Raw genomic sequence first — 24,872 nt, 5'->3', positions numbered from 1 at the left:
ACACATGTCATCGGTTCCCAATTGCGTAGATCGATGTTCATGCTGTTGATAACTGGATTGTCTGGTCCAGACGTGATTATTTACAGACGACCGCCATATAGCTGGGATATTGCTGAGTGCGGCGTAAAACTAAACTCACTCACTCACTGTTCCTGATCATGGATCATCTCAGAGGCTCTCTATTCCCATCTTGAAATCCGCTGCCAACCTCTTAACAATGGTAAATTTAGAAGCATCACAAATGACACCATGGTCCAGACTCGATTTTTTACAGAAATGCTTCATGACACCGTCTCAACAATCAATTTCTATTTTTATCAATAGAACATGTCTGGTGACGTAATGGATGCAGAAAAACGCTGCCTTGTTAGAGGTGTGGTTCCGATTCTGACGGTGATTTATAGAACGTATTGTACTTCATACATACATATTGTTAAGGGTGCACTTATCAAACACGCCTCGGGTGTCGGAAAATGTATCAAACTACATTCATTTAGAATGAGCGTATCAGAGAATTTTCTTCATATATCGATCCTTTACAAGTTAAATCTCTTCCCAGTGAAAATCACTAATGTTTTGCTGTTCTTAATAAATGATGTCAGTCCCGTCATACTCTGTGAAAATGTATCTATAGTACAGCTGATTGATTATATTTTGCTCTGATCGTTTACTGGAAGACGGCACGAAAATTGTAGAAATAGCAACAAGGGGGGCCACGTGTGAGTTGGGTTGCTTTTAGCATTATTCCAGCAATATCACGGCGGGGACACCAGAAATGGGCTTGCACATGTGGGAAATCGAACCCGGGTCTTCGGCGTGACGAGCAAAAGCTTTAACCACTGTGCTACCCCACCGCAACCATGCGGCTGGTCCCGGAATGGCACGAATGGTCACGAATGTTACATAAGCTGACAAGGTATTTCTAATAGCATCATTGTAGCAGTTTCATCCTCTTTTCTTCAGTTCGGATCCTTTTTGGCACCCTACCCCTTCCAGCCTTTCAAAGCAAATATTTAGTTGCTTTATTCGTGATCCTGTATACTTGTTTATCACACAAACCTATTACTAACATATTTGGTGACAACAATACACATTGTAGCAGTTTCATCCTCTTTTATTTGCTTTTTTTTTTCGCACAGGGGCCCGGAGTCGGTGGGGTAGCCCAGTGGTTAAAGCGTTCGCTCGGCACGACGAAGACTCGGCTTCGAATCCCCCACATGGGTAAAATGTGTGAAGCCCATTTCTGGTATCTCCTGATGTGACTTTGCTGGAATATTGCTGAAAGCGTCGTGAAACTAAACTCACTCATTCACTCACTCATTCACTCAAAGGGGCCCCGAGTTGTCCACTTTGCTGTTCAGAGTTGCGTCCCTTTCGCATGCCAGAAACCGATGATAGTGCTTCGAATACGGGTAAGCCTGTATTAGGTTCCTAGATTTGTCAGCACCATACCCGTGTTGGTCAGAGGAGACCTACATCACGGAGACCTACATCACGGAGACCTACATCACAGAGACCTACATCACGGAGACCTACATCACGGAGACCTACATCACAGAGACCTACATCACGGAGACCTACATCACAGAGACCTACATCACGGAGTCCTACATCACGGAGACCTACATGACGGAGACCTACATCACAGAGACCGATATCACGGAGACCTACATCACGGAGACCTACATCACGTGCGTTGCTCTCACAAAAAGCCAGCACTCCGTGATAAAAGAGGTGGTAGGGTAGCCTAGTGGTTAAATCCTTCGCTCGTCACGCCAAAGACCCGGGTTCGATTCCCCACATAGGTACAATGTGTGAAGCCCATTTCTGGTGATATTGCTGGAATATTTCTAAACGTGGCCTAAAGCCATACTCATTCCGTCCGTAGTATAACAATAATACCTTTCAAAATGACACTAAAGACCAAAATCATTCACAAACTCTTTCTTAACTAAGCATATGTTTAAATATGCATCCTGCCTGAAATATTAGCTGTTTCGCTCTTGTGGTGACAATACTCAAGTTACTTTGGACAACACCGAGGGGAGTTCTATGGAGTTCTATGGATACAACTTCTTTAATATAATATGAGCGACGTTTCCGTGTAGCTACTACCTGACTGACTGACTGAGTTTGGTTTTACGCCGCTTTTAGCAATATTCCAGCTACATCACGGCGGGGAAACACCAGGAATGGGCTTCACACATTGTACCCATGTGGGGATTCGAACCCGGGTCTTCGGCGTGACGAGCCAACGCTTTAACCACTAGGCTGCCCCACCGCCCCGTAGCTACTAACACCGTTATGAAGCAAGTGATGAGTTTGATGATGGCTGGACTGCCACGTGTCCATGAAGACGGCGGATAACTTCTTTGAGTGGCAGTTAGAAGTTGGTGTGATGAACAACGAGGAGACAATCCTTATTATCTTACCTCACACATAAATGTCGCTTTCTGATTGGCTGAGGGCTCTTTTATTATTTTCAATGTACCCCGCTTACAAGCGAGTAACATTTCAATGTACCCCGCTGTCAATGGCAACTCATTTAGTACTTCATGGTAGTAATTCTTTATCTCGAATTACATTGAATCACGTATATGATGTACGGAAATTAACGATGTTTTGCGAATGCAAATCGATGGAAGGGACATAATCTGTTTTTCTTGTCAGCAAAATCTAGCAATGGCTATAAAAACATTTGTACCCGTGCTTCAAACAATTCAAAATTAACATTAAGGTGTTCGCCAAGATAAATACATTGTTCACTGGTCCCTCGGGGCCCATGGGTTGATGGTACATCGAGGGTACATCAACCCATGCTCCCCTCGTTACCAGTGAACAACTTATAATATACTCACCACATACTCCTGGTGGTTGGGTTCAGAAGCTTGACGGCTGACTGTTTCTGGGGCTTCCAGTCTAACCCACACTAAAGCACATGTAGCAAATGGCCACTTTGTTCAATACAACCGTGAACCCGTGAAGATCCGTGTTAGAATTGATCTTCAGTAACCCATACTTGTCGTAAGATGCGACTAACGGGATCGGGTAGTCAGACTCGCTGACTAGGTTGACACATGTCATCGTAGCCCAATTGCGTAGATCAGTGCTCATGCTGTTGATCACTGGATTGTCCGGTCCAATCTCGATTATTTACAGACCATTGCTAAATAGCTGGAATATTGCTGAGTGCAGCGTTGAACAACACCAACCAACAACCAACCATGAATGGGTACCCGGTAGGGGTTGTATCAGTGTGTGTGTGGGAGAGAGGAGAGGAGATAATCGTCCCCTTCCCGCCTCTAAGACACATGCACTCATACTTCTTCCTCATTGTACCTGCTGAGGGCCTTAAAGGGCCACTGATCCAGAGCAATTTCCATGGACTGGTTGTTGCTTTTGTTATTGTTTTTCTTCCGTGAGTACCCGGATGATATCCAAACAAGGGTTACCGAAGAGAGTAGTCGACCGACTCTGCCTTTTTTAGGATACGAACGGAACTATTGTTGCATTTGAAATACCAGGCATAATCTACAGCATCTTCTATTCTCCTGGAAATACATACATGAATCACTATGCCAATCAAAGTGGGTTGTTTATTTGGATTCAAATCATCAAATGTATTATATCTTAGCATATCTTAGGTAATAGACATCATATTTTTCATGATTAAATATCGGGAAAAACACAGTGCTGGGATACTTTATTACAATCAGACAAGAACTACCGGGGATATTTTCAAATAACGGCATCTGATGGGCATGGACCAATGGGCATCCACCCTTCCTAATCACGTTCCCACTGTTTAGGTTGAAGAAATTCTGCCAAGGTGGACAGTAGCCCAGTCCCCGTGTTCGTCACGCTCGAGGGAGCAGGGGATCGCCAGTTTGCAGCTCGGTTTCCTAATTAGACTGTTGTCTGGAAACATTAATCGCTCTGGATCAGTGGCTCTTTAACCTCATAAAACCAGAATAACAACTTTTAAAATGAAAAAATCAAGGCTAACAGAATCCTCATCATACGTGTCAAGAAAATACGTTGGCCGATTGGTTGGAAAACCGGAAGTACGGATGTATATCCCTGATGAAACTGGCCCACATTTCAGATTATGTGCAATTACATCAGACAGACTCGCGATAATCACATTTGGATGCCACAGCCTTATTGGTATTCCTACGCGCATGTCTGTCACATTAGATGAAGCCACACAAACTGAAACCGCCAGCAAGACTTTAGGACCAGTGACCACAAAACACAGGTTGGCCCTGGCGACGGGTGAGTGTCATGGCGTACATTATAACGTCTGTATTGTACAAGACACCCTGGACTTGGGAGACAAAACAAAGTTATAGACACGACTGGATGACGCAAGAAATATGGAGTCATACGGCTTTATGTCAGGGTTTAGTATCGTGTTGGGCAACACATGCCAAATTGTGTTGTATACAGAGTTTGGTTTGGTTTGGTTTGTTTCACGCCGCACTCAGCAATATTCCAGCTATATGGCAGCGGTCTGTAAATATTCGAGTCTGGACAAGACAATCTAGTGATCAGCAGCATGACCATCGATCTACGCGATTGGGATACGATATGTGTCAACTAAGTCAGCGAGTCTGACCACCTCATCCGTTAGTCGCCTTTCCCGACAAGCAGGGGTTACTGAAGACCGGGCCCAGGGGTTGAAATAACCCTTTGCCCGACGCCCAGAGTCCAGTGTTTTTTTCTGTCGGGCAAGCAAATTTGTATATCACACTGTACCGGTGTCCAGTTGATATACCAATGTTAATTATGTTGTTTATTTAAAAAATCAACAAGAAAACGGCCGGTATAGTGGAAAAATTATCAGGGCAAGTGATTTTACATGTGCCACTGTACCGGAGTACACTAGCAATTTTAAAGTTATTTCCACCCCTGTCAGACTAATTTTAACCCGTATCTTCACGGGTCTGTGTACAAAGAGGTCAGGGCTGAACAGGTAGGGCCAGTGTGTCGTTGTTCGATCTTGGCGCTGAGGTGATCGTAAATCCCATACCTTAACATAGACCTCCGACAGTCGCAGCGCTTAGGTTATTAGACTTTTAGAGACCCTGGTAAATATTTCGGTCTTTGCAACAGAAAGAGATACCAATTCAGTCTGTCTTTTAGCTTAATCTCTTGTCTAACAGTAAGTCAAGTCTTGTCCTCGAGAAGCTTGTAGGATCGGTTGTTGGGGCCCCCAGTTATAATATGATACGTGATGAACCAGAATGGCCTTCCACGATATGGGACAACGTCAGTATATTGTTGGGAATGTATCCTTTCTGAGGTACCTGGATTTTGTGTACGTACGTGCGTGCGTATTAAGTGAGTGAGCGAGTAACTTTGGTTTAACGCCGCTTTTAGCAATATTCAAGCAACATCACGGCGAGGAACACCAGAAATGGGTTTCACACATTGTACCCATGTGGGGAATCGAACCTGTGTCTTCGGCGTGACGAGCGAAAGCTTTAACCACTAGGCTACCCCATCGACCCGTGTGAAGTGGAGGTGTCATCGTGTCTTGACGTATAGAAGCCTGGTATTTGAGTAAAATATTTGATTTGAGTACGATTCATGCAGATGGGATCCCTTAGAAAGATTTCACACTGACGTGATTAAAATGCTAACCCACTTAAGTGAATCAATGTTAACTTTGTGTATCACAGTTGAAATTACGAAGAAGGCGAAGAAGCCTTGTATCCTTAACGTACATGTACTTTAACTATATGTACTTTAACGTGGTGTCAATGTTGTCCCTCTGAAAATATTCATCTGAACAATGTCTAATCATAACAAATCAACAGCAAAGCCCATAGCTGGTAACAGTAGACATGCCCTACAGAGGAGTAGTATACCAACTCACTTGACAAAGTCAATATCGGGTGTGACCACCAATTGCGCTGATGCAGCCGAGGCAGCAGCGGAACATATGACACACCAAATATTTGGAAATAGCTTTGGGGAAAGTAATGCAAAATATCAACCAAAGACTGGCTCAACTATCATGGTTAACTGGTGTTGAGAGACGTCTGTAGAAACTGAGATTGGCAGAACAAAATATTGGTTCACAGACCAGGACTCCTGACAGATGACACCCTGACCACCAGATCCCAGCAACAAAGGGAAGTAACTCCAGGACAGGAGACTCACAAACTTGTTGCCTTCAGAGTACATGGAAACACGATTTTCGATGACTGGCAGATCCAGTGTGCCTGCGTTGTACAACAGCCCTCCCCTTTTGAGTGAATGAGTGAGTTTAGTTTTACGCCACACTCAGCAATATCCCAGCTATATGGTGGCGGTCTGTAAATAATTGAGTCTGGACCAGACAATCCAGTGATCAACAGCATGAGCATCGATCTGCACAACTGGGAACCGATGACATGTGTCAACCAAGTCAGCGAAACTGATCACCCGATCCTGTTAGTAGCCTCTTACGACAAACATAGTCGCCTTTTATGGCAAACACATGCCCTCCCCTTTTTGACAACAAAAATCCAACCTGACCCTGATGTATCACATAGAAATGTAGTTTAAAATGTGTCTTTGGCAACCCATGCTTGTCCTGCCAGGCAACTAAGGGGTGGTCAGGCTCCCTGACTTGGTTGACACATGTCATCCTTTCCCCAGTGCATGGATCAATGCTTATGCTGTTGATCACTGGGTTGTCAAATCCAGACTAGATTAATTACAGACCGCCATCATACAACTGGAATAATGCTGTGTGCTGTGTTAAACAATAAACTAACACAGAAATGTTCTAATGGAGATAAAGTCAAACAAAAAAGAATCAATTTTACATCTATTTATTTATGACAAAAGGCAAAATGATTTACAACAAGATGATGAATGTTGACATGAAGACTCCCAAGTCCTGTCTGAAGGTGGAAGATCCAACAATGCCATACTGTGAAGGATGATCGTTCCTCTTGTAATGCCAAGGATGAAGATGCAGAGTATGAACTTGGGGCACCTGCCGCATTCAGCAAAATTGGAAATACTGTACGCTGAAGCAATCACCCATTTATCCTGACATGATTCTTGGCAATTAAAAATGACATGATTAAAATGTCTTGACCATCCTGATGAAATGCGTGGATTCAACATTCTTGACCACAACACGCGTCAGTCACACAGTGTCCATGCACATTACTGACAACCTGTACCACACTGAACCTGATCACACTGGGCAGCTTCATGATCTCACTGGCGGGAGGTCTCATACCTGGCGGCATCCCTGCAACACAAATATACAGTTGGTTACACATACTATCTGCCCATACATTGTCACAGTGAGTGAGTTTAGTTTTACACCGCTTTTAGCAATTTTCCAGCAATATCATGGCAGGGAACACCAGAAATGGGCTTCACACATTGTACCCATGTGGGAAATTGAACACAGGTCTTCAGCGTGACGAGCGACCACTTTTTACGACTAGGCTACCCCACTGCCCCCCTTGTCACAGATTTCAACTGATTTGAATTTTTGATCAAGTAAATGTATCTATGGAACAGGAGCCCTGTTTTTAACATATGGATTCAGACCATTACTGATGAAAATAGATCCGATTTCAACTATCCCTCTGAAAATAGATCCGATTTCAACTATCCCTCTGAAAATAGATCAGATTTCAACTATCCCTGGGTACTAGAGTTTTTTAAATATAATAATTGCCTTACTAACCAGTGTAAAGATAATAATCCCTTGGTATGTTAAAACAATGGGGAAATAAGAGCCAGTATGGCTTGTTTTCACCTTTTACGATTAGCAGACATTCAGTTACTTTCATTATAATCATTGCAAAAGTTAGTGATTTTATTTCAAGTGGCAACAGGTCTACAGGTCCATAATGATATTTCCCTGATATCCGAAAATTGAAATTCCATGACATTTATCACGACAATGACCAGTGAGCATATATTACTGTCAAATACATAAAATAAATAAGAGTGTTTGGTATTTTCCTGCCTGGCTTGGATATACTCCATATTGAATAACTCGTTTGGATCAATAACATTAAAACTCAATTGAAAAGAAGCTCATTTTCAAAAACAGTCTTTGAATATTGATTCTAGTGATCCAGAATAGCAAATTGATTTCATGAAGGGATATGGTTTGACTTCACAAACACGCCAGAAAATAGTAACAGTCCTAACAACTGTACAAGACTAGATATACTGATATGTTGGGATAAACGTGTAACTGTTGCCACAGGCATTTTAGCTGGAGCTTGTTTTGTTCGTAATTCCATACAATGCTGATGCTTACTGTCCGGGGTGCTGTTATTGAATGCCACATATGATTTTGGTCAGTTGATATGACAGTTGAGGGAGTCAATACTGCAACCACTCCGAATCAGAGCTCCAGATGAGATTTAGCTCATGTGGGTACTGAACCCACTATTTTTTTGGAGTGGGTTTTATAAATGTTGAGTGGGTATTTCATTTTCCGTTACCCACTGCTTTCAAGCATGTGGGTATTTCAGTCATTTTACTCACCTAAGTATTATGTCATTGAGTAAGTTTACTAAGCAGGTATTCAAATCCAACTTAAATATAATGGAAATGATTTCATAAAAAATCACTCATCCTGTACTGACAGTACAACACTAGTCCTGTACTAAGTGTACAACTTGATAGCAATCGATGTCTTTTTCATTACGCAAGCGATTTTTATAAATATATTCCGTACGCATTTGTTTTAAACATTTTGCGTATCTAACATTTAAAATGCGTAATTGGTACGCAACAATTATTTTTCAATGCGTAATTGGAAATTTTCTATGCGTATTTTACCCGGATACACAGCTTATCTGGGCCTCTGTCCACCTACTATAAAAAAGGTATTTGTTCCTACTAATTTATTACTGCATACTGGACATCCTTGGCTAGGCTTCCTAGGCTCAATAGGCTCAATACACACCTTCCTAGGCTCAATACACACCTTCCTAGGCTCAATACCCTAGCTGCCTGTAGTGCACTACATCCAAGACACAATGAACTAGCTCCTTGCAAGAATTGGCAACAGGATATTGGATGTGGTTGGATTGTTGCTTTAGTGATCAACAGCATGAGCATCAGTCTATACAATTGGGATAATAATAAGTCATCTTCTATAGCGCACGTTTCCAAACACCAGTGATTGCTCGCGGCTCTTAATCACAATCTGATTCTTATTACCCTGGATAACCCAAACTGCCTGTTAGGCGCTAGAAGGTTATAGTCACATGACTTTATCCAACCGGGTACCCATTTTCTGCTGGGTGAACATGTGTCAACCAAGTCAGCGGGTCTGACAACTCGATCCTGTTAGTCGCCTCTTACGACAATCATGGGTTGCTGAAGACCAATTCTAACCCAGATCTTCATGGGATGATATTGGCCATGATGACGGAACATCCTGAACCAAAGTCTTGGTCTAGATACTGACTCTGTAACCTGTGTAACCTGTGTAACCTGTGTAATCTGTGTAATCATAAACAGCAGATTGACACACATAGCATTGTAGGTTGTAGTCAGCCAATATTAAATGACCAAAATCAAAGTCAGCACACGTTCAAATATTCACATCTTTCAGGTACAAATTTATGGTCTACATTATTGAAAGATCTAGCATTATACAAAATTTCATTTATATCATAATCCAGGGAAATGGGAAGAAAGCTCAATGTGGTGCTTGAAGTAGCACAACTTGAAGCAATCGTTAACTTTTAATGTAAAACAGAACTTGTTGTCAGCCCTTTTAAGACTACATTAACCCAATCCAGAATGAGTGGCCAATTTCAGATGAACGAGGTGATCTCATAAATATCCAGTAATCTAATTATGATCATACACATAATAGGATGATCTCCAACAGCGCTGACTGGAGCGAATCTACTCTGCCACAAGCAGTTAGCTAGAAGATGTTTTTAAAGTTATTTCTTTCGGGTCCGAAATACAGGCTTTCTGGAAAATACAAGTGGGTGGCTATCAAACCAAGGTAGTGTTGCTGTAAGTGACCACACCTGAGGTCATATTTGAGCATCAGATACAGAAATCACAATTTGAACGAAACTTCAGGATAAAATTTGAAAAGGACAGATGATAATCCTTTCCCCATCCTCCATGTTCCTTTTTATCCATGTAAGTACAAAATTGGAGCCGACTAATCCGCCTCGCGTCCACAATTAGACGGCAAAGCCTGCCCTGCAACCTAATAATCCCGCGATCAGCTCAACCCCCTCTCCCCAACCAGCATCCGGACAAAACACCTGCTGTTGCCCAAGGCCACACGCTTAATGTACTTTCTTGCCATGGGGCGAGTGCTAAGTTTCATGTGACTGAGTAATGGGGAAGAACAACTGAGTTATTACTGGCTCGAAGTCTGCCTGCGGCCAGCCAAAATGTCAGAATCAATACGTATTTGATGAAAGCATAATCATAGAGGCCCTGGGGCTCTCAAGAAGCACTGATTATTTCCCCCGGCAGAGAGATCACAGCTAAAAAATTTCAAAAGATCAGAAGATAGGCATCTGGTTTCCACATGAACTGAAGATTGCATTACCCAAACCGGTTCAATCAAGAATTCTACTTCCCCGAGGCAAGGCAAACTAGAAACTTGAAGCGAAATTTCAAAACTTATTTTGTGTTGCAGACAAATGCTGCCAGCTATGTATCAAAATGAAACATCGGAAAAACACTTCTCAATTTTCTTTAGCCATATATGGAGGAAGTTGGGAATCTTGTGCACCTGAGTTACTCGAGGAAATCAATTACTGCAGATGTTATTATGGAATGGTGGTGTAATGGGTGGCACACAATTACATTAACTTTTCATCTCACGATTTCAGCTAAATGGCTTACAAATATAGGACAAAAATCATTTCAATAGAATTACAACTACATCAGCCTCCAGCTATCTGTACAATGAAGAACAAAAATCCAATTGCTCAAACTTATTTCCAGGAAGAAAAGCTATCTTCCATGACATACAAAACTACTGTTTTATAAACCATGTACTGGATAGTGTTTGTATAGGGATTATCATGTTTATAACTGATCTTGTTGAATCACTGTACATACGGAATAGCGTTAATAAAGTTCAGGTTTGCCAAAGTCATTCTCCTGTGATTCTGAACTGGATACATCTTGGTCAGATTTTGTTGGTAGGGATACACATCAATTCATTAATTCCAATAATTGCCTACACAGAAGATTGCCTATAAAAATAATACCAATCAACAATTCAGTTTCTTATATCCGATATTCAGGCCAAAATAATCTTCACTTCAGGGTTCGTGTAACAAATCTCAAAGCCACACGAAACCGACTGGGCAATATTCTAACTCTACTGTGGATGCCTGTAAATTAGGAAGAGGTATGAGTGCATATGTCTTAGAGGCGGGGAGGTGACGATTATCTCCCCTCTACTCCATCACTGTACCCATTCACAGTTGTTGGTTGGTTGTTTAACACCACACTCAGCAATATTCCAGCTATAAGGTGGCTGTCTGTAAATAATCGAGTCTGGGCCAGGCAATCCGGTGACTGACATGAGTAATGTCCCATTTTGTCTGGGCACAATGGCATGCAATCTACCTAGTCACTGAGCCTGGCTGCACTCAAATCTCAAAGCTTAGGCCATTTCTCATCCTGAATCCCAATATGAGGAGGTGAGGTGAAATTGGGTTTATCGTCATGCTTGAGTGAGTGAGTGAGTGAGTGAGAGAGAGAGAGAGAGAGAGAGAGAGAGAGAGAGAGAGAGAGAGAGAGAGAGAGAGAGAGAGAGAGTCTCTTCAGCATAATTCCAGAAACATCATGACACAGGAACTCTTTGTCCACATTCAGCAGAAGCTAACACTTTAACTTAGGTCAGTCAGTCTGTGGTTTTAGCCACGAGCAAAATTTCTTTTGGTCTGTGCTTTGCTAGTAAACACGCATACAGTAACACAAATATCTACTGAAAATGATCTCAGTGAGTGATTTGAGTTGAATTCACTTTGAATAGCTTGTCAAAATAATATGGTAGGAATGTTTGAAATCATGCAAACCTAGACGTTCACAAGTTTGGTGAAACCCATGAACAGAGGTATGGTGCTGGTAAGTGACAATGTAAACAGGGCAAACTAGGATTTGAACCCACGTTTCTGGAAGCCACCTTAGATGAGTGAAATTCATCGGTACGTTTTCACTGCAAACAGACTATAATTGTAACCCAAATTCTAACAGTTTACTATGCTTTTAGAAATATGCCAGCAATGTGATAGTGAGGAACACCTGAAACCGGTTTTCCTGAATCCACACATGGAACCCGGGTCTTCAGCATGGCAAGCAAACACTTAACCCACTGTGCTATAGTTGTTTAGTTGTAGCATTAGTTGTGTTTCAACCACATTTATGGATGCGATATATGATCCAACACTATCAATGACATCTATTGACATTCAACTTATCATCAATGAACTTTAACAGTATGATAAGGCCATTTGTCTTGAAATAAATCAATTCTTTTTGCAGCTGCTATTTCACTGAAATAACATTGATGCAACATTCAATCTCACTCGCACTTGTTTGCATGCCCTAAGGTATCAGAATGTTCCCCAATCAACATTACTCAGTATCCAACACAATCGAATGCACAGTCAACAAATACAGCAGTTAATAACTAAACATTTTGATAATTCTGTTGATGATCCATTTTAGATAAAGATGTTAGAAAAACAAACATTAAACTATCCCTGAACATGTCCCATTAAATGATAAAAAACAACAATGAGTGGGAGGCTTTTATGTTGAACACAACTTTTTTATCTTCAACATCGCAACAGAAACATTACTTGATTTCTGTCATTACCAAGAACAAAATGACTCCATGCAAGTCTCCAAACAGGTGGATTACAAATAAAAATGCCTTTTCAAATTAGTCCCATGAAATAGAAGTTCCCTGAGGATGAAACAAGTAGATGCTCTGGTTTTGCTGTGATGTTTCTTTAGGATAAATTTGTTTCAATCACTTGCAATCACAGTGCAGTTGTTTGTTAAGGACAATCACAAAGTTTAACGCTGTGATTAACTCAAAAGACAGTTTGAAAGTGACTTAAAGAAAATTGAATTTTAATGATGGCAAGGATTAGGGGTATGCAGCAGTAGAAGCACTCATAAAATTGAAAACAATGTCACGTTAATCTGACTCACTATCGATAAATACAGATATATTTCTCTCTGGGTATCTGAGCTTTGTTGGGGTTTAAGTTACAGTATAGATATTGAGATATATAGAGAGATATAGAGAGAGAGAGAGAGAGAGAGAGAGAGAGAGAGAGAGAGAGAGAGAGAGAGAGAGAGAGAGAGAGAGAGAGAGAGAGAGAGAGAGAGAGAGAGAGAGAGAGAGAGAGAGAGAGAGAGAGAGAGAGATGTTTATTTCAATAGTACTCATTTGGGCATCAAATGTTGTTCCCATGTGACTTAGGTTACAACAAATACTAGGGCTGCGCAATATAACCGTATATCGCTTCAGACATGAAAACGATACGTATTGCGATATGCTGATCGAAAACCGGTATTTTGACATGCAATCGGAAAACTTCGTAACACTCGGAAATCTTCGGATATTTCCGTTTTTTTAATTTTTCTTTTCCCTGTTTCATTAGTGCCAAATGTTACTTGCATGTATATTTTGTCATGATTAAAAGTTTTTATAAAAGGTTAATCAATCATAGTGATTTTGTTGTGTTTTTCGCTTTATAATCAAGCATTAACTCGATTATAATAGTTTTTGTTAAAACAATAATTCTTGCAATATATTGATTGCAATATGAAAATTCTCTGCAATACCCACCCCTAACAAATACTACACTCAACTTGTCATAAAATGTGACTGGGGCCACACATCTGTGACAGAAAACCATTTAGTGATTCAAGATAACACCGACTAGAATGTCACATGTTGAATGCCATGAGCAGTAGAGACTACACATGGAAAGTGATAATGTTTTATTCTAGCACCAAGTAAGATCACACACTGCCATACAACAGCATGGGGTGTTGAAGTGCACATTACAAAGTTGAACAAAATTTGTGAATGTAAGTTTGGTAACTCACAACTTCGAATAGTATTTCAGTAACATCATGGTAAGTCAGTTTCATGTTGGAGACAAGCCCTACACCATGTAGTCAGATTCCTGGCTGTCAAACACAAGGGAAGCAACTCTGTATAGTCAACAGTAGTGCATTCGATAATTGGGTTACACGTCTGTTAGTGATTCAAGATAACACTGACTAGAATGTCACATGTTGAATGCCATGAGCAGTAGAGACCACACATGGGAATTGATTGAAATCTCACAATTGATGATTGGTTCAATACCAACGACCAATCATCAAAATAAAATTGGTTAGCGTCATTTTTTAGATTTTCCTATTCAGGTTGTAGTTGCAGATAAGTATAAAGAAAAAAACATTTGGTTCTCTGTTGTTGTTTTTAGAAACTGCACAAATTACATTAGCAGATTGCACATCCAGTGTAAAATGATTCAGTTCCAGTGTAACATTAACTTCCCAGATTCTTCAAGAAATATTCAGTCATGACTTTTCAGAAAGTGAAGTGAGTTTTCTTACAAATAAACACGTTTTCAGGCCCTGACAACGTCCTAGATATGTTCCATCATCAAGAATTTCAAACTCTATTACAGCGGTTCCAAAATCGTTTGTGTTCAATTATGAGCAAATGTGATCGATTGCTTGGTCGTTTGGCCACTGTGACCAATCTTCGATTATTTCAATTAATCGGACCACCACTACCACACATGGAAAGTGATAATGTTTTACTCTAGCACAAGTAAGGTCACTGCTATACAACAGCATGGGGTGTTGAATTGCATATCACAGAGTCATGAGGTCACAAAAAATGAGGTAAAAAAATGCCAAGGGTTTAAACAGAATGCAACTGTATTGATAGGCTTTCAGCATAATTTTCAATTCTCCACGACAAACTTCTTGTGTGCCTGAAGCACTAAAATGACAGACTTTCTTAAAAGGAATACTGAATCAGATTCCAAACAGGAACAACCCTGTTTTCCAATGAGAAAGTGAAACATGCTTGGTGTGTTCTTTACAACTTACATTTGAAAACAAGAATAAGACTTCTGCTTAATCAAACCATAATGTAAGTTCATTCTCAGGGCTCCAGATAATTTTTCAACATCAGTAGTACCTTCTCCTTATTTGTTCAATATTGAGTACTGGAAAACCTTAAGTGTACATTTAGAGTACTGAATGGAAGCTAAAGGACTATCAGTAATCTTGTGTTTCGTTTCATATATGCACCACAACATTGCTACTCTTGTGTAAACAGGTCAATAAACAATTAAAACAATACTTTTTTTGAGATAAATACGTCTGTAAATGATTCTAAGACCGTACACCATTGCTGTGGTATTTTTATCCGTACATATGCCGATAACCACTACATCTCGAGACGTTTCCTAAATTATTTCCAGGACTACCGTTGTGAGCAGACGTGTAAGTAATGCTCTAGCTATATCAAAATGGCCAATGAGAGTGTGTGAAGCAGACCAGTGACTAACACCATGAGCCACAACACACTCCAATAGGGCAGGATGATGGGCAATTAGTCCAGAAGCATAACTGCCTAGTTTTGTCATTTTCTTACAGTGCCGGGGATCTTTTCTAACCAAGTTCTCCACAAGCATGTGACTAGCTTGATATATTTACAGTTTCCTGCTAAACATTGAAAGGATTGGATTCCTCGTTTGAAGATGAACTTGACCAATGGATTGATTTTAACTTCAAACATTTTTATGAGCAGAACCAACTGTCACCTTCAAAAGCATGGATGAAAACTTGTAGCAACTCATCTAGACATGTTTATGTCAAAGGTGCTCATATACTGCATGCAGAGTTTCGAACCTTTTACGGATGGAAGGCGTGGGGTTGTATTTTAGCACATATTACCACTATGCTGGCTCTTAGTGTATTTCCATCCTTGATAAGAATAACAAATGATGACATCACAAGTGGGGTGCCATGTATATGTTCATGAAGAAAATTTTTGATGTTTTTATTGTGGTAGAAAAACTACCACAACACCCCCCTCCCCCCCAACATACACACACACACAAAATCCAACGTGGATATGTTAACACACATTATTGATTAAGCCCAAGGAAGTTAATAATTAAGGAAATTGGAACCAACAAGGCACCTAAAATCTCTTCAAGAAACAAAACCACAATATTTTCAAAAGGCTCATACTGCAGTCATAATAACCAGATCACTAACAGGTGCAACAATCTAGTTTTAAAACAGTCCAAATGGAAACATTTTCAAATCATACAGAATTCACAACATTCACAGACAGAAACCAAGTAAAACAATTCGCAGGCAGTTTGTCGTTGTCAACGGTCATAAAGAATTCATAACTAACTAGCGTATCGTGTCATGTCAGGACTAAAGCTAGCTTTAAGGTCAAACAGACCAGTCAGAGTTCTCTCCCTTGTCACATGTTGAATGCCATGAGCAGTAGAGACTACACACGGAAAGTGATAATGTTTTACTCTAGCACCAAGTAAGATCACACACTGCCATACAACAGCATGGGGTGTTGAGGTGCTTGTAGTTCACAGTGAACAATTGCATGTAATTTCTTGAAAAATTAAACTACAATATCAAACGTAAGTAAGCGTCTTGCAATCCAGAGGCAACCTGTGTGGTTTTATTGAAAATAGTTCACTCAAACTCTTCTTCCATTTACGCACGAAACAGCATCCATATCTTTAAACGACAGGGTGAGAACATTTTTGTATTTTGTTTGGAGAAAAAACACACACTGTAAGTTATCAAGGGAGGGGATTACATGACCAATTATAAACTTTGTGAGCGAGTATGGTTTTACCCCACTTTTAGCAATATCCCAGCAATCATGGCCACAGACACCAGAAATGGGCTTCACACATTGTACCAGAGGTACAGTTAAGCAGTCTAAGTAAACTTAGGCTCAGTATTATTCGTTACACTGCTATACTGAGTCTAACAAAACCTTGTAGAAGGTCGTGTCAGCTAACCTTTTGGACTTAGAACACAGCTTACCAAATCGCAAAAGTTAACATCGCAAAAACTCTAACGATTCCGAATTCTATTTTCCGTGCGATCGCTTCCAAGTGATACACGCAATGAGTAAACAGTCGCTAAAAATAGCGTTTTTATCCATATTCAAAGATGTCATCTTGCGAAAATATAAGCAAATAGTAACCATGTCATTAGAAACCCATAAGTGTATATACTGCAGGTAAAATATCTGTGTTTTATGCGGATTTTCGTTTGTTGATAGATCAGTGTCAGCGACCAGGGAAGAAAAAATCCCAAAACTGTTTTGTAAGTCCCGCCGAACCCTAACAAGTAGTCATTGTCTGACTGGTTAAATCCGTTCGTCCGTCTTGCGTTTGATTGGACAGTCATAGGTCGCTCAAAGGTTAGCTGACGCGACCTTCTACTAGGTTTTGTTAGACACAGTATAGCAGTGTAACAAATAATACTGAGCCTAAGTTTACTTAGACTGTACAGATAAGCTGCGTATCTGCGTAAATTATGCAAATATTTATATGAAAACTCAATTTCTATTAAGTCTATTGCGTACAAGTACCCTTGAATTATTGTAAATACTCAATAAATGTGATCTTACATGCGTACACACAAAAATGTCAAATCTTCGCTTGTGTACCGGTGGATAGATACAATAACTGAGGTATACTGAGAGGTTCTATTTCAGGACATGAACTTGACAACTTGCAGTCTTTCTTATCGTTTTTCATATTACAGATCAAATATAAATAACAAACACTAACATTTAAACTTAATGGAAAATGCAAAATACCCAATTGAGTTTGAGTGAGGCGAGTATCATTTATTTGGTTACTCAAAGGAAAATTAGGATACCAAATTGAGATGAACACAAGTGAGTACATAACTTAATGATCCAAAAAGTTATCTGTAGCTCTGTGTACCAATGTGGGGAATTGAACCTGGGTCTTCAGGGTGACAAGCAAACGCTTTTAACCACTAGGCTCTCCACCGCCTCAATAAATTTGGTAATTGTACTTTATGTAATTAGAATTATCACAAAAGTGACACGATGCAATGAAATGAATGCAAAATTCGCATTCCTGAATGAACCTTTCCAACCACCAGGTAGACAATTCTGCTCAAGTATTGATAAATACACTGCCCAGCTTCAACAAGCGATACTTTCTTACATCTGTACCCATACACGGCACTCAAAATGTTCAATACACCAAAATTGGACAACCAGATTTCCAGTAATATTTTCAAAATGATCATGCACATAAGATCTTTGATGGGTTGTGCTCAACCTAATAATAATGTTATACATTTGTATAGAGCGTATTTCCAATGTAGCATAGCACTTGTTACCCAGGATAACCCAAGCTGCCTACCAGGCACTAGAAAGTTAATCAGGGCTCGATTTAAGAGATGTTAACCTATACTTGCACCAGGTGCAACCTAAGATTAAAACCTCGTTGCACAAGCCAAATTCCAGTTGCACTGATTTTATGGTGAAATGAAAGAAATGTAATGAAAGAAATATGCTATTGAGTTATTTAGATGTTTTATTCAGAAATTTACCCACTCCAAAATTGACCTGCACCTGGTGCAAGTTAATAATAATAATAATGTGTCCATTTATATAGCGCCAAACTCCACACTAGGTATGCTCATAACGCTAACAATCAAGGCCATTATTACCCCGGATAACCCAAGCTGCCTGTTAGGCGCTAGAAGGTTATAGTCATATGACTTTTTTCCACCGGGTACCCATAAGTATTAATTATAATGACTTATCCCATAATGTTTATTTCTCACTCAAACATGAAAAGCAATGACAATTTCAGAAGCTATTTAAAGACTTTATTCTTACCTCTCATCATCGGTGGGGGTCCTCTCATACCGGGTCCAGGGGGTCCTCGTCCTCCCATGCCAGGTGGACCTCGCATCGGGGGACCTCCCATCATCGGGCCTGCACAATAAAAACCTCAAATATACTTGATGGACCAGCGAAGAAACATCATGCATGGGGTAAAACCATTCTGAAAATGATTTCTTGACCAAGAACCCATTGACGTAACTTGCAAATGAGTGAGTTTAGGTTTACGCCGCACTCAGCAATATTCCAGCTGTATGGCGGCGGTCTGTAAATAATCCAGTCTGGACCAGACAATCCAGTGATCAACAGCATGAGGACTTAACTTGTCTAAAGTCCAGATGTAAATAAAACTGTTCTTGGTATCATAGTATCCAATCGACACTGCAGCATCACGCAGTCTTTCACTACCATCACACATTTGTAGAGTGATTGAGCTGGGTTTAACACCCCTTTCAACAGTACTGACATGACATGGGAGCTTTGTGAGAGGAAACGGCAAGACATAATGCTGGTCTTAGAAGATTACTACTTTGATGAATCCCACGAATGATGGTATGATGCTGACAAATTTGAACCCACGACCACAAGTTTCTTGAGTGTCCTAGGGATGCAAGGCTGCACAGCAAACTGTGACCATGCCATTAGTCACTTATCAAATGATTTATTTTATGGCAAACCTAGCAAGTTCAGTGTATATCTAACATATATTATAACACTTTGCAAATGGACACAAAATTTCATCTTGTCATGTTTTATAACAAAATTTACTTCTGCGTTTAGCCATGAGTTAACCAACCATCATGTCATTCTATCCTTTATCTTTGTCATGCAAGTACATATCTACTTAAAATTGTTTTCTTGTACTTCGAGTTAAATTTAATTGTGTGTTACTATTTCATGTCAGTATATCCTCTCTATGGATTTGTCAAGTTTCAAAACCGCTTTTGAGTTATCAAGACAACATATAATAAAACAATAAGTACAAGTCCAGTATGTTGATGTCCCACATACACGGTTTTACTGACTGACTGACTGACTGACTGACTGACTGAGTTTGGTTTTACGCCGCTTTTAGCAATATTCCAGCAACATCACGGCGGGGGACACCAGAAATGGGCTTCACACATTGTACCCATGTGGGGATTCGAACCCGGGTCTTCGGCGTGACAAGCCAACGCTTTAACCACTAGGCTACCCCACCGCCCCTACATGGTTTTACACGACGCATGATTCCTGCGTATTTGACGCAACAATTTTGTAAACGACTCTCAAAATATTATCATACGAGTCTAGCTTGACGCAAGTTTTATGGGTGGCCCTCACAATTGAGTTCAAAAAAATCGATTTGATGAGCAAAAAATGATATTATTGTTCGATGATAGTTTGACTTTTACAGAGCTGTCAGGTTATTCCAGAGAACTCAGAGGAGATAGTAACCCTGGCTGTGTGAATTGAACAATGCTGTAGTTTCATTTGGTGGTGTGAAAGAAATATTAAAATTTTCATGACTCCCAAATATTGAAAATGACTCCCAAAAATAAATATTGTGAGTCACCATGACTCCCATTTTATAAAGCCTGTGTAAATCCCTGCACATATTATCAGATAAAATGTTATACCTTGAGGAGGGCCTCGGGGACCTGCTGGCCTTGGTCCCGCTGAGTAGGAAGCTCCACGACCACCTGGTGTCATCATTTGTTGAGAGGGACCACCTACACCTCTCACTGGTCCCTGTAGACCAGGCCCACTTCCAGATCCGCTGGGTCCCATCACGCCACGCCCTGCGGCCCGTCCCATACCGGGACCACCTGCACCAGCCAAAGGCACACGAGCAATGCCTTCCTGTAGTAAACAAACATACAAGTGTGATGAAACAAGCGGCTGTCTCAGTCAATAATCTTGACAGTAATAGATGACAAGGAAGATTGATTATCTGTGTAAAGGTGGTTTACATACACAACATAAACGGAGGCCCACAACTGAGGTTTGATACATCACTACCATAATTTAGGACACAGCAACTATTTCCAACATTAACATGGTCGAGCTGACAATAGAAACCTATTAATCCTGGCGACATTTTCATTCTGAGGAAAGTAATTTTGGAGTGAGTGAGCAAGTGAGTTTAGTTTTACGGCGTTTTTAGCAATATTCCAGCAATATTACGGCGGGCGACACCAGAAATGGGCTTCACACATTCTGACCATGTGGGGAATCGACCCCGCACTTCGGCGTGACGAGCGAACGCTTTAACCACTAGGCTACCCCACTGCCCCAGTAATTTTGGAGGTGAGGAATAATTAGGTTCAAATGATGTGAGTATGGTGATGTAGCTATGATGAAAATCTTTTAAACAATCCAAGACCAAATGATAGGCAAACTCAGCTTGAACAGTTTGCTTGCCGAACTGAACATTTCAAATGATGACTTAGCGCGAGTATATCCCAGCATAAGACGAAATATTCTTTTTTCAAGGTGAGGTGAGATTGAGTTTAACGTCGTGTTTGAGAATATTTCGCTCATATGACGACGTGCATGCATGTGTATGTGCGACTGCTTGTACTAGCCCAGACTTAAGATGGTTTTATAGTGCTAGCCCACTGAGATACCATGCTGCAGTGAAGCATGAATACCCCACTCAGACACATTATACTGACTCCAAACCGACCAGTCCTTGTTGTACCCATTAATGCCCGAGCATCAGGCAGGGACCAACAAGTACCATATTTTAACGTCTTTTGGTAGGATGCGGCCGGGGATCGAACCTGCGACCTTCCGCTCTCTGGGCGGACGCTCTAACCACTACACCACGGAGGCGGTCTTCTTATTTGAAAATGTACATTGCCGACAACTGGGATTATGAATACATGATCTCGCATAAGTACGGGAACAGGCAACAGAAATAACTTAGAGTGAGTTCAGTTTTACGCCACACTCAGCAATAATCCAGCTATATGGCGGCGGGTATGTGAATAATCGAGTCTGGACCACACAATCCAGTGATCAACAGCATGAGCATCGATCAGCGCAATTGGGAACTGATGACATGTGTCAACCAAGCCAGTGAGTCTGACCACCCGATCCTGGTAGTTGCCTCTTATGACAAGCATGGGTTACTGAAGGTTCATTCTAACCCGGATCTTCACGGGTTAGAGGTAATTTAGATATCACCAACAGCATAATACACTTAACTTTCCATGTCATTCTATTTCCACTTAAAATTGCAGTGAGAAAAGAATCAATCATTTCGAAAACCTGTGTAGACACTTACAGTAGGATCTGACACAGGAAAAAAAGAAATGTCTCACCATCCTCACTTAGAATTTAAGTATGATTACAAAATTCTTACCTCTGCTGGTGGAGGTCCTTCAACTGTCATGGACACCAAGTGTTCTCCTCGGAGAAGTACCAGACCCAGAACTCTTTTTTCCTCCCTCTCTCCAGCCTTCTGACTCTTTGGCTTCACCTTTCGGAACTCATCGCAATCTCCCAAAATCAGGTTCATGTGCTTGTCGAAGGCTTTAAACGTACCGATGAAGATGCGCCCATCTTGGAGGGTGCACCTCATACGGTAGTTTATGTGCTGAAGCATTTTGCTGCTTTTCGCAACCTGTATAAAATATGCAAAGTATACATAAAAGAATGGAAGTTAAAAAGCTAGCAAGCTGATGAAGACAACACTTTAAAACTTTCAACAACAGTTACTGTTTCAATTTATCTTGATCTGATCTGAGATATTAGGCTAGAAGTCAGCAATATGTCCCTATATTGTTTAAGTGGAACTGACAATTTCCAAATTCAGGTTACAAGGATATATCCATACATATATCATTAATCTAATGAATATGTAATAGTCACCCATATTCACTAACAACCATACCAACACAGGACCAGGTTTAAATGTATTGTATCATATTACTGGATGAAATGCAATTATTAGTAACCTGAAAATAATTCCGATTTTGTACAAAATAATACTGTGTACCCAATTTGCCTGCCACAGGCAGAGAGGGAATCCTTGATAAATACCTTTCTATTAGTATTATCACTAAATGAACGTATCTAATTTCCTCGAAAACAACTTTTGTATCTATAAACATGATAAACATGCTTCCATATCTATCTTAATTGGTTCCTTTCATTCTGCTCAAAACAGAAAGAGAACTGATATTAGAAATCTTTCTTCTGACACATTGTCCACGTAAGTTATGAACATGTGCACTGGTTAAACATACTAGACATTAGAAAGATATAATTGAAACGTTCAACAAACGTTTAAAGCAAGCCACCATACAATACAACATAACTTAGTTAACTAACCCGTTAAAATCACAGAGTATTTTGATAAATACTAATTAATACAAACTAAAATATTACCGCAAACACTGATTTAACATTAAACTTACACATATTTGATAAAATAGCTGTGAGGTCTGCTTAAGCTAGAACTGGTACCGTATCACGAAAATAGGATACACCAGGACAAGAAAATAAACATTCACCAACATCAAAATTAATCTAAAGGAGATCGACATGAACATTTCATTTTATGAAATTGCTAGCAACATGTTTTCCAAATGACAAAATGAACCAAAACAACGTTGGTCATATTGAATGAAATATCGTGATTTTTCAAGATGTAAACAATGGGATGTCGTTTCTTTGAAATCGTGCAGATCCAGTGTCTATTTACAAACTAAATAGTCGACTTATTGCATTATAGATATATGAAATAATAAGTCTGCACAAGCTGACAACATTCAAGATATGAAAACTGAAAGACATACCATCTTGCTTCTTTGGATGTAACAGATTGACAAAAATTAGTTTGGGTTGTGACCCAAATCTTCAAACATTCACATTTGGAGCATGTACGTTTCCGCGGCGTATTCACTTCAGCGTCATCTATGCCGGTTAAGGGAGATAACCGCCAAACAGTAATTCGACCGGTGTTACCACTAAAAAATAATGATGACGTTTCTATTTTGACGAATGGACACAAAATGTTTGATGACTCAGATTAAAATGTAAACAAAGATTTAAAAAAGTGAATATTTTGAAAAAAGTCCTTTAGTCTTAGGTTTAATAAAGACATTTGTCTTGTTGAAGAGATTATTTAAGAAAGACAAACAATCTTATTGAAATGCTTAAAGCACAACATTTGAAATAACAACAAATAAAACAGTATCTGAATTTGTATGTGAAATTTTGTTTCACATAGATATAATGGAATGAGATGTTTGAGTTTAAAAAAAATATCCAAACATAATGGAACGTAGTTGTAAGCTAATTCTACATTTTTTACTCAAAACATGGAGTAGCGTGAGACAAGTCCTCTTTTCATAATTCCGTCTCGAGGATGAAAACGTATTACATAGCGTACTTACATTATTGTCGATTTCCAAGTGTAGATTACGGTGACATCTACAGTGTTTTGTTACTCGCGTCAAGACTTTCATTGAACAGAAAGTTTACATAAATGCTTCATGTACTACACTCTAAAACACAAGTGGTCAAGCAGAACAGTGGACGCGTCCGTGCATGTTCTGAATTGGAACACATAGGCCATATTTAGAACAGGCGTGTGTTCAAAGTCTGTGAGGTAGGTGTTCTACTTTCAGAACACAATGTGTTATTAGAAGACTGTGATTTCGCAAATAAAATCAATAAAATACTTTTGACGTAATCATCAATCCGTTGAGGTATTTTAAGACAATGTTGAACAATATACAAGCAGACATTTAAAAAAGGTTTTAAGTAAATTGATAATAATTTCTGTATTTTAACTTTAACCTTTTCTTTCCAGAAGGCGAATAAATATACATGTATTTTGCAAGAGGAAAATGATTCCTCAAAATGTTGTAAATAACTTGGTAAAATCCTGGTTATATATGGTTTACAATTGATAAATAAC

General features: G+C 39.9%; 1 protein-coding gene and 1 long non-coding RNA gene across 2 annotated transcripts in view; one reads left to right on the top strand and one right to left on the bottom strand.

Annotated features, from left to right (window-relative positions):
• Positions 1-4,868: 4,868 nt before the first annotated feature.
• Positions 4,869-24,872, top strand: part of LOC124285677 — a 29,282-nt gene continuing 9,278 nt past the window's right edge. The window contains exon 1 of the long non-coding RNA XR_006900865.1: positions 4,869-4,913. This is a non-coding gene — a long non-coding RNA (uncharacterized LOC124285677). The remainder of the gene's footprint in view (positions 4,914-24,872) is intronic.
• LOC124285675 (small nuclear ribonucleoprotein-associated protein B-like) lies at positions 6,809-23,902 on the bottom strand. Its single transcript, XM_046721949.1, has 5 exons — positions 23,746-23,902; positions 22,308-22,568; positions 20,578-20,800; positions 18,953-19,051; positions 6,809-7,255 (listed from the first exon to the last, which is right to left on the bottom strand). Exons 1-5 carry the CDS (start codon positions 23,746-23,748, stop codon positions 7,119-7,121), a joined length of 723 nt encoding a protein of 240 aa, XP_046577905.1. The 5' UTR covers positions 23,749-23,902; the 3' UTR covers positions 6,809-7,118.

This window comes from Haliotis rubra, unplaced genomic scaffold, assembly GCF_003918875.1.
Source record: "Haliotis rubra isolate DU_JTF1 unplaced genomic scaffold, ASM391887v1 Scf366, whole genome shotgun sequence".
NCBI classification, from domain to species: Eukaryota; Metazoa; Mollusca; class Gastropoda; order Lepetellida; family Haliotidae; genus Haliotis; species Haliotis rubra.
The sequence above is the reverse complement of the archived record's forward strand: the minus strand, read 5'-3'. Positions and strand labels throughout refer to the sequence as shown.

Bases quoted from the DNA above. Each gene is read 5' to 3' on its own strand.
- LOC124285675 (XM_046721949.1), bottom strand. The intron at 20,801-22,307 runs GTAAGAATTTTG...TGTTTACTACAG, and splicing joins AAGGACCTCCACCAGCAGAG to GAAGGCATTGCTCGTGTGCC. The intron at 7,256-18,952 runs GTAAGAATAAAG...TTTGTGTTGCAG, and splicing joins ACCCCCACCGATGATGAGAG to GGATGCCGCCAGGTATGAGA.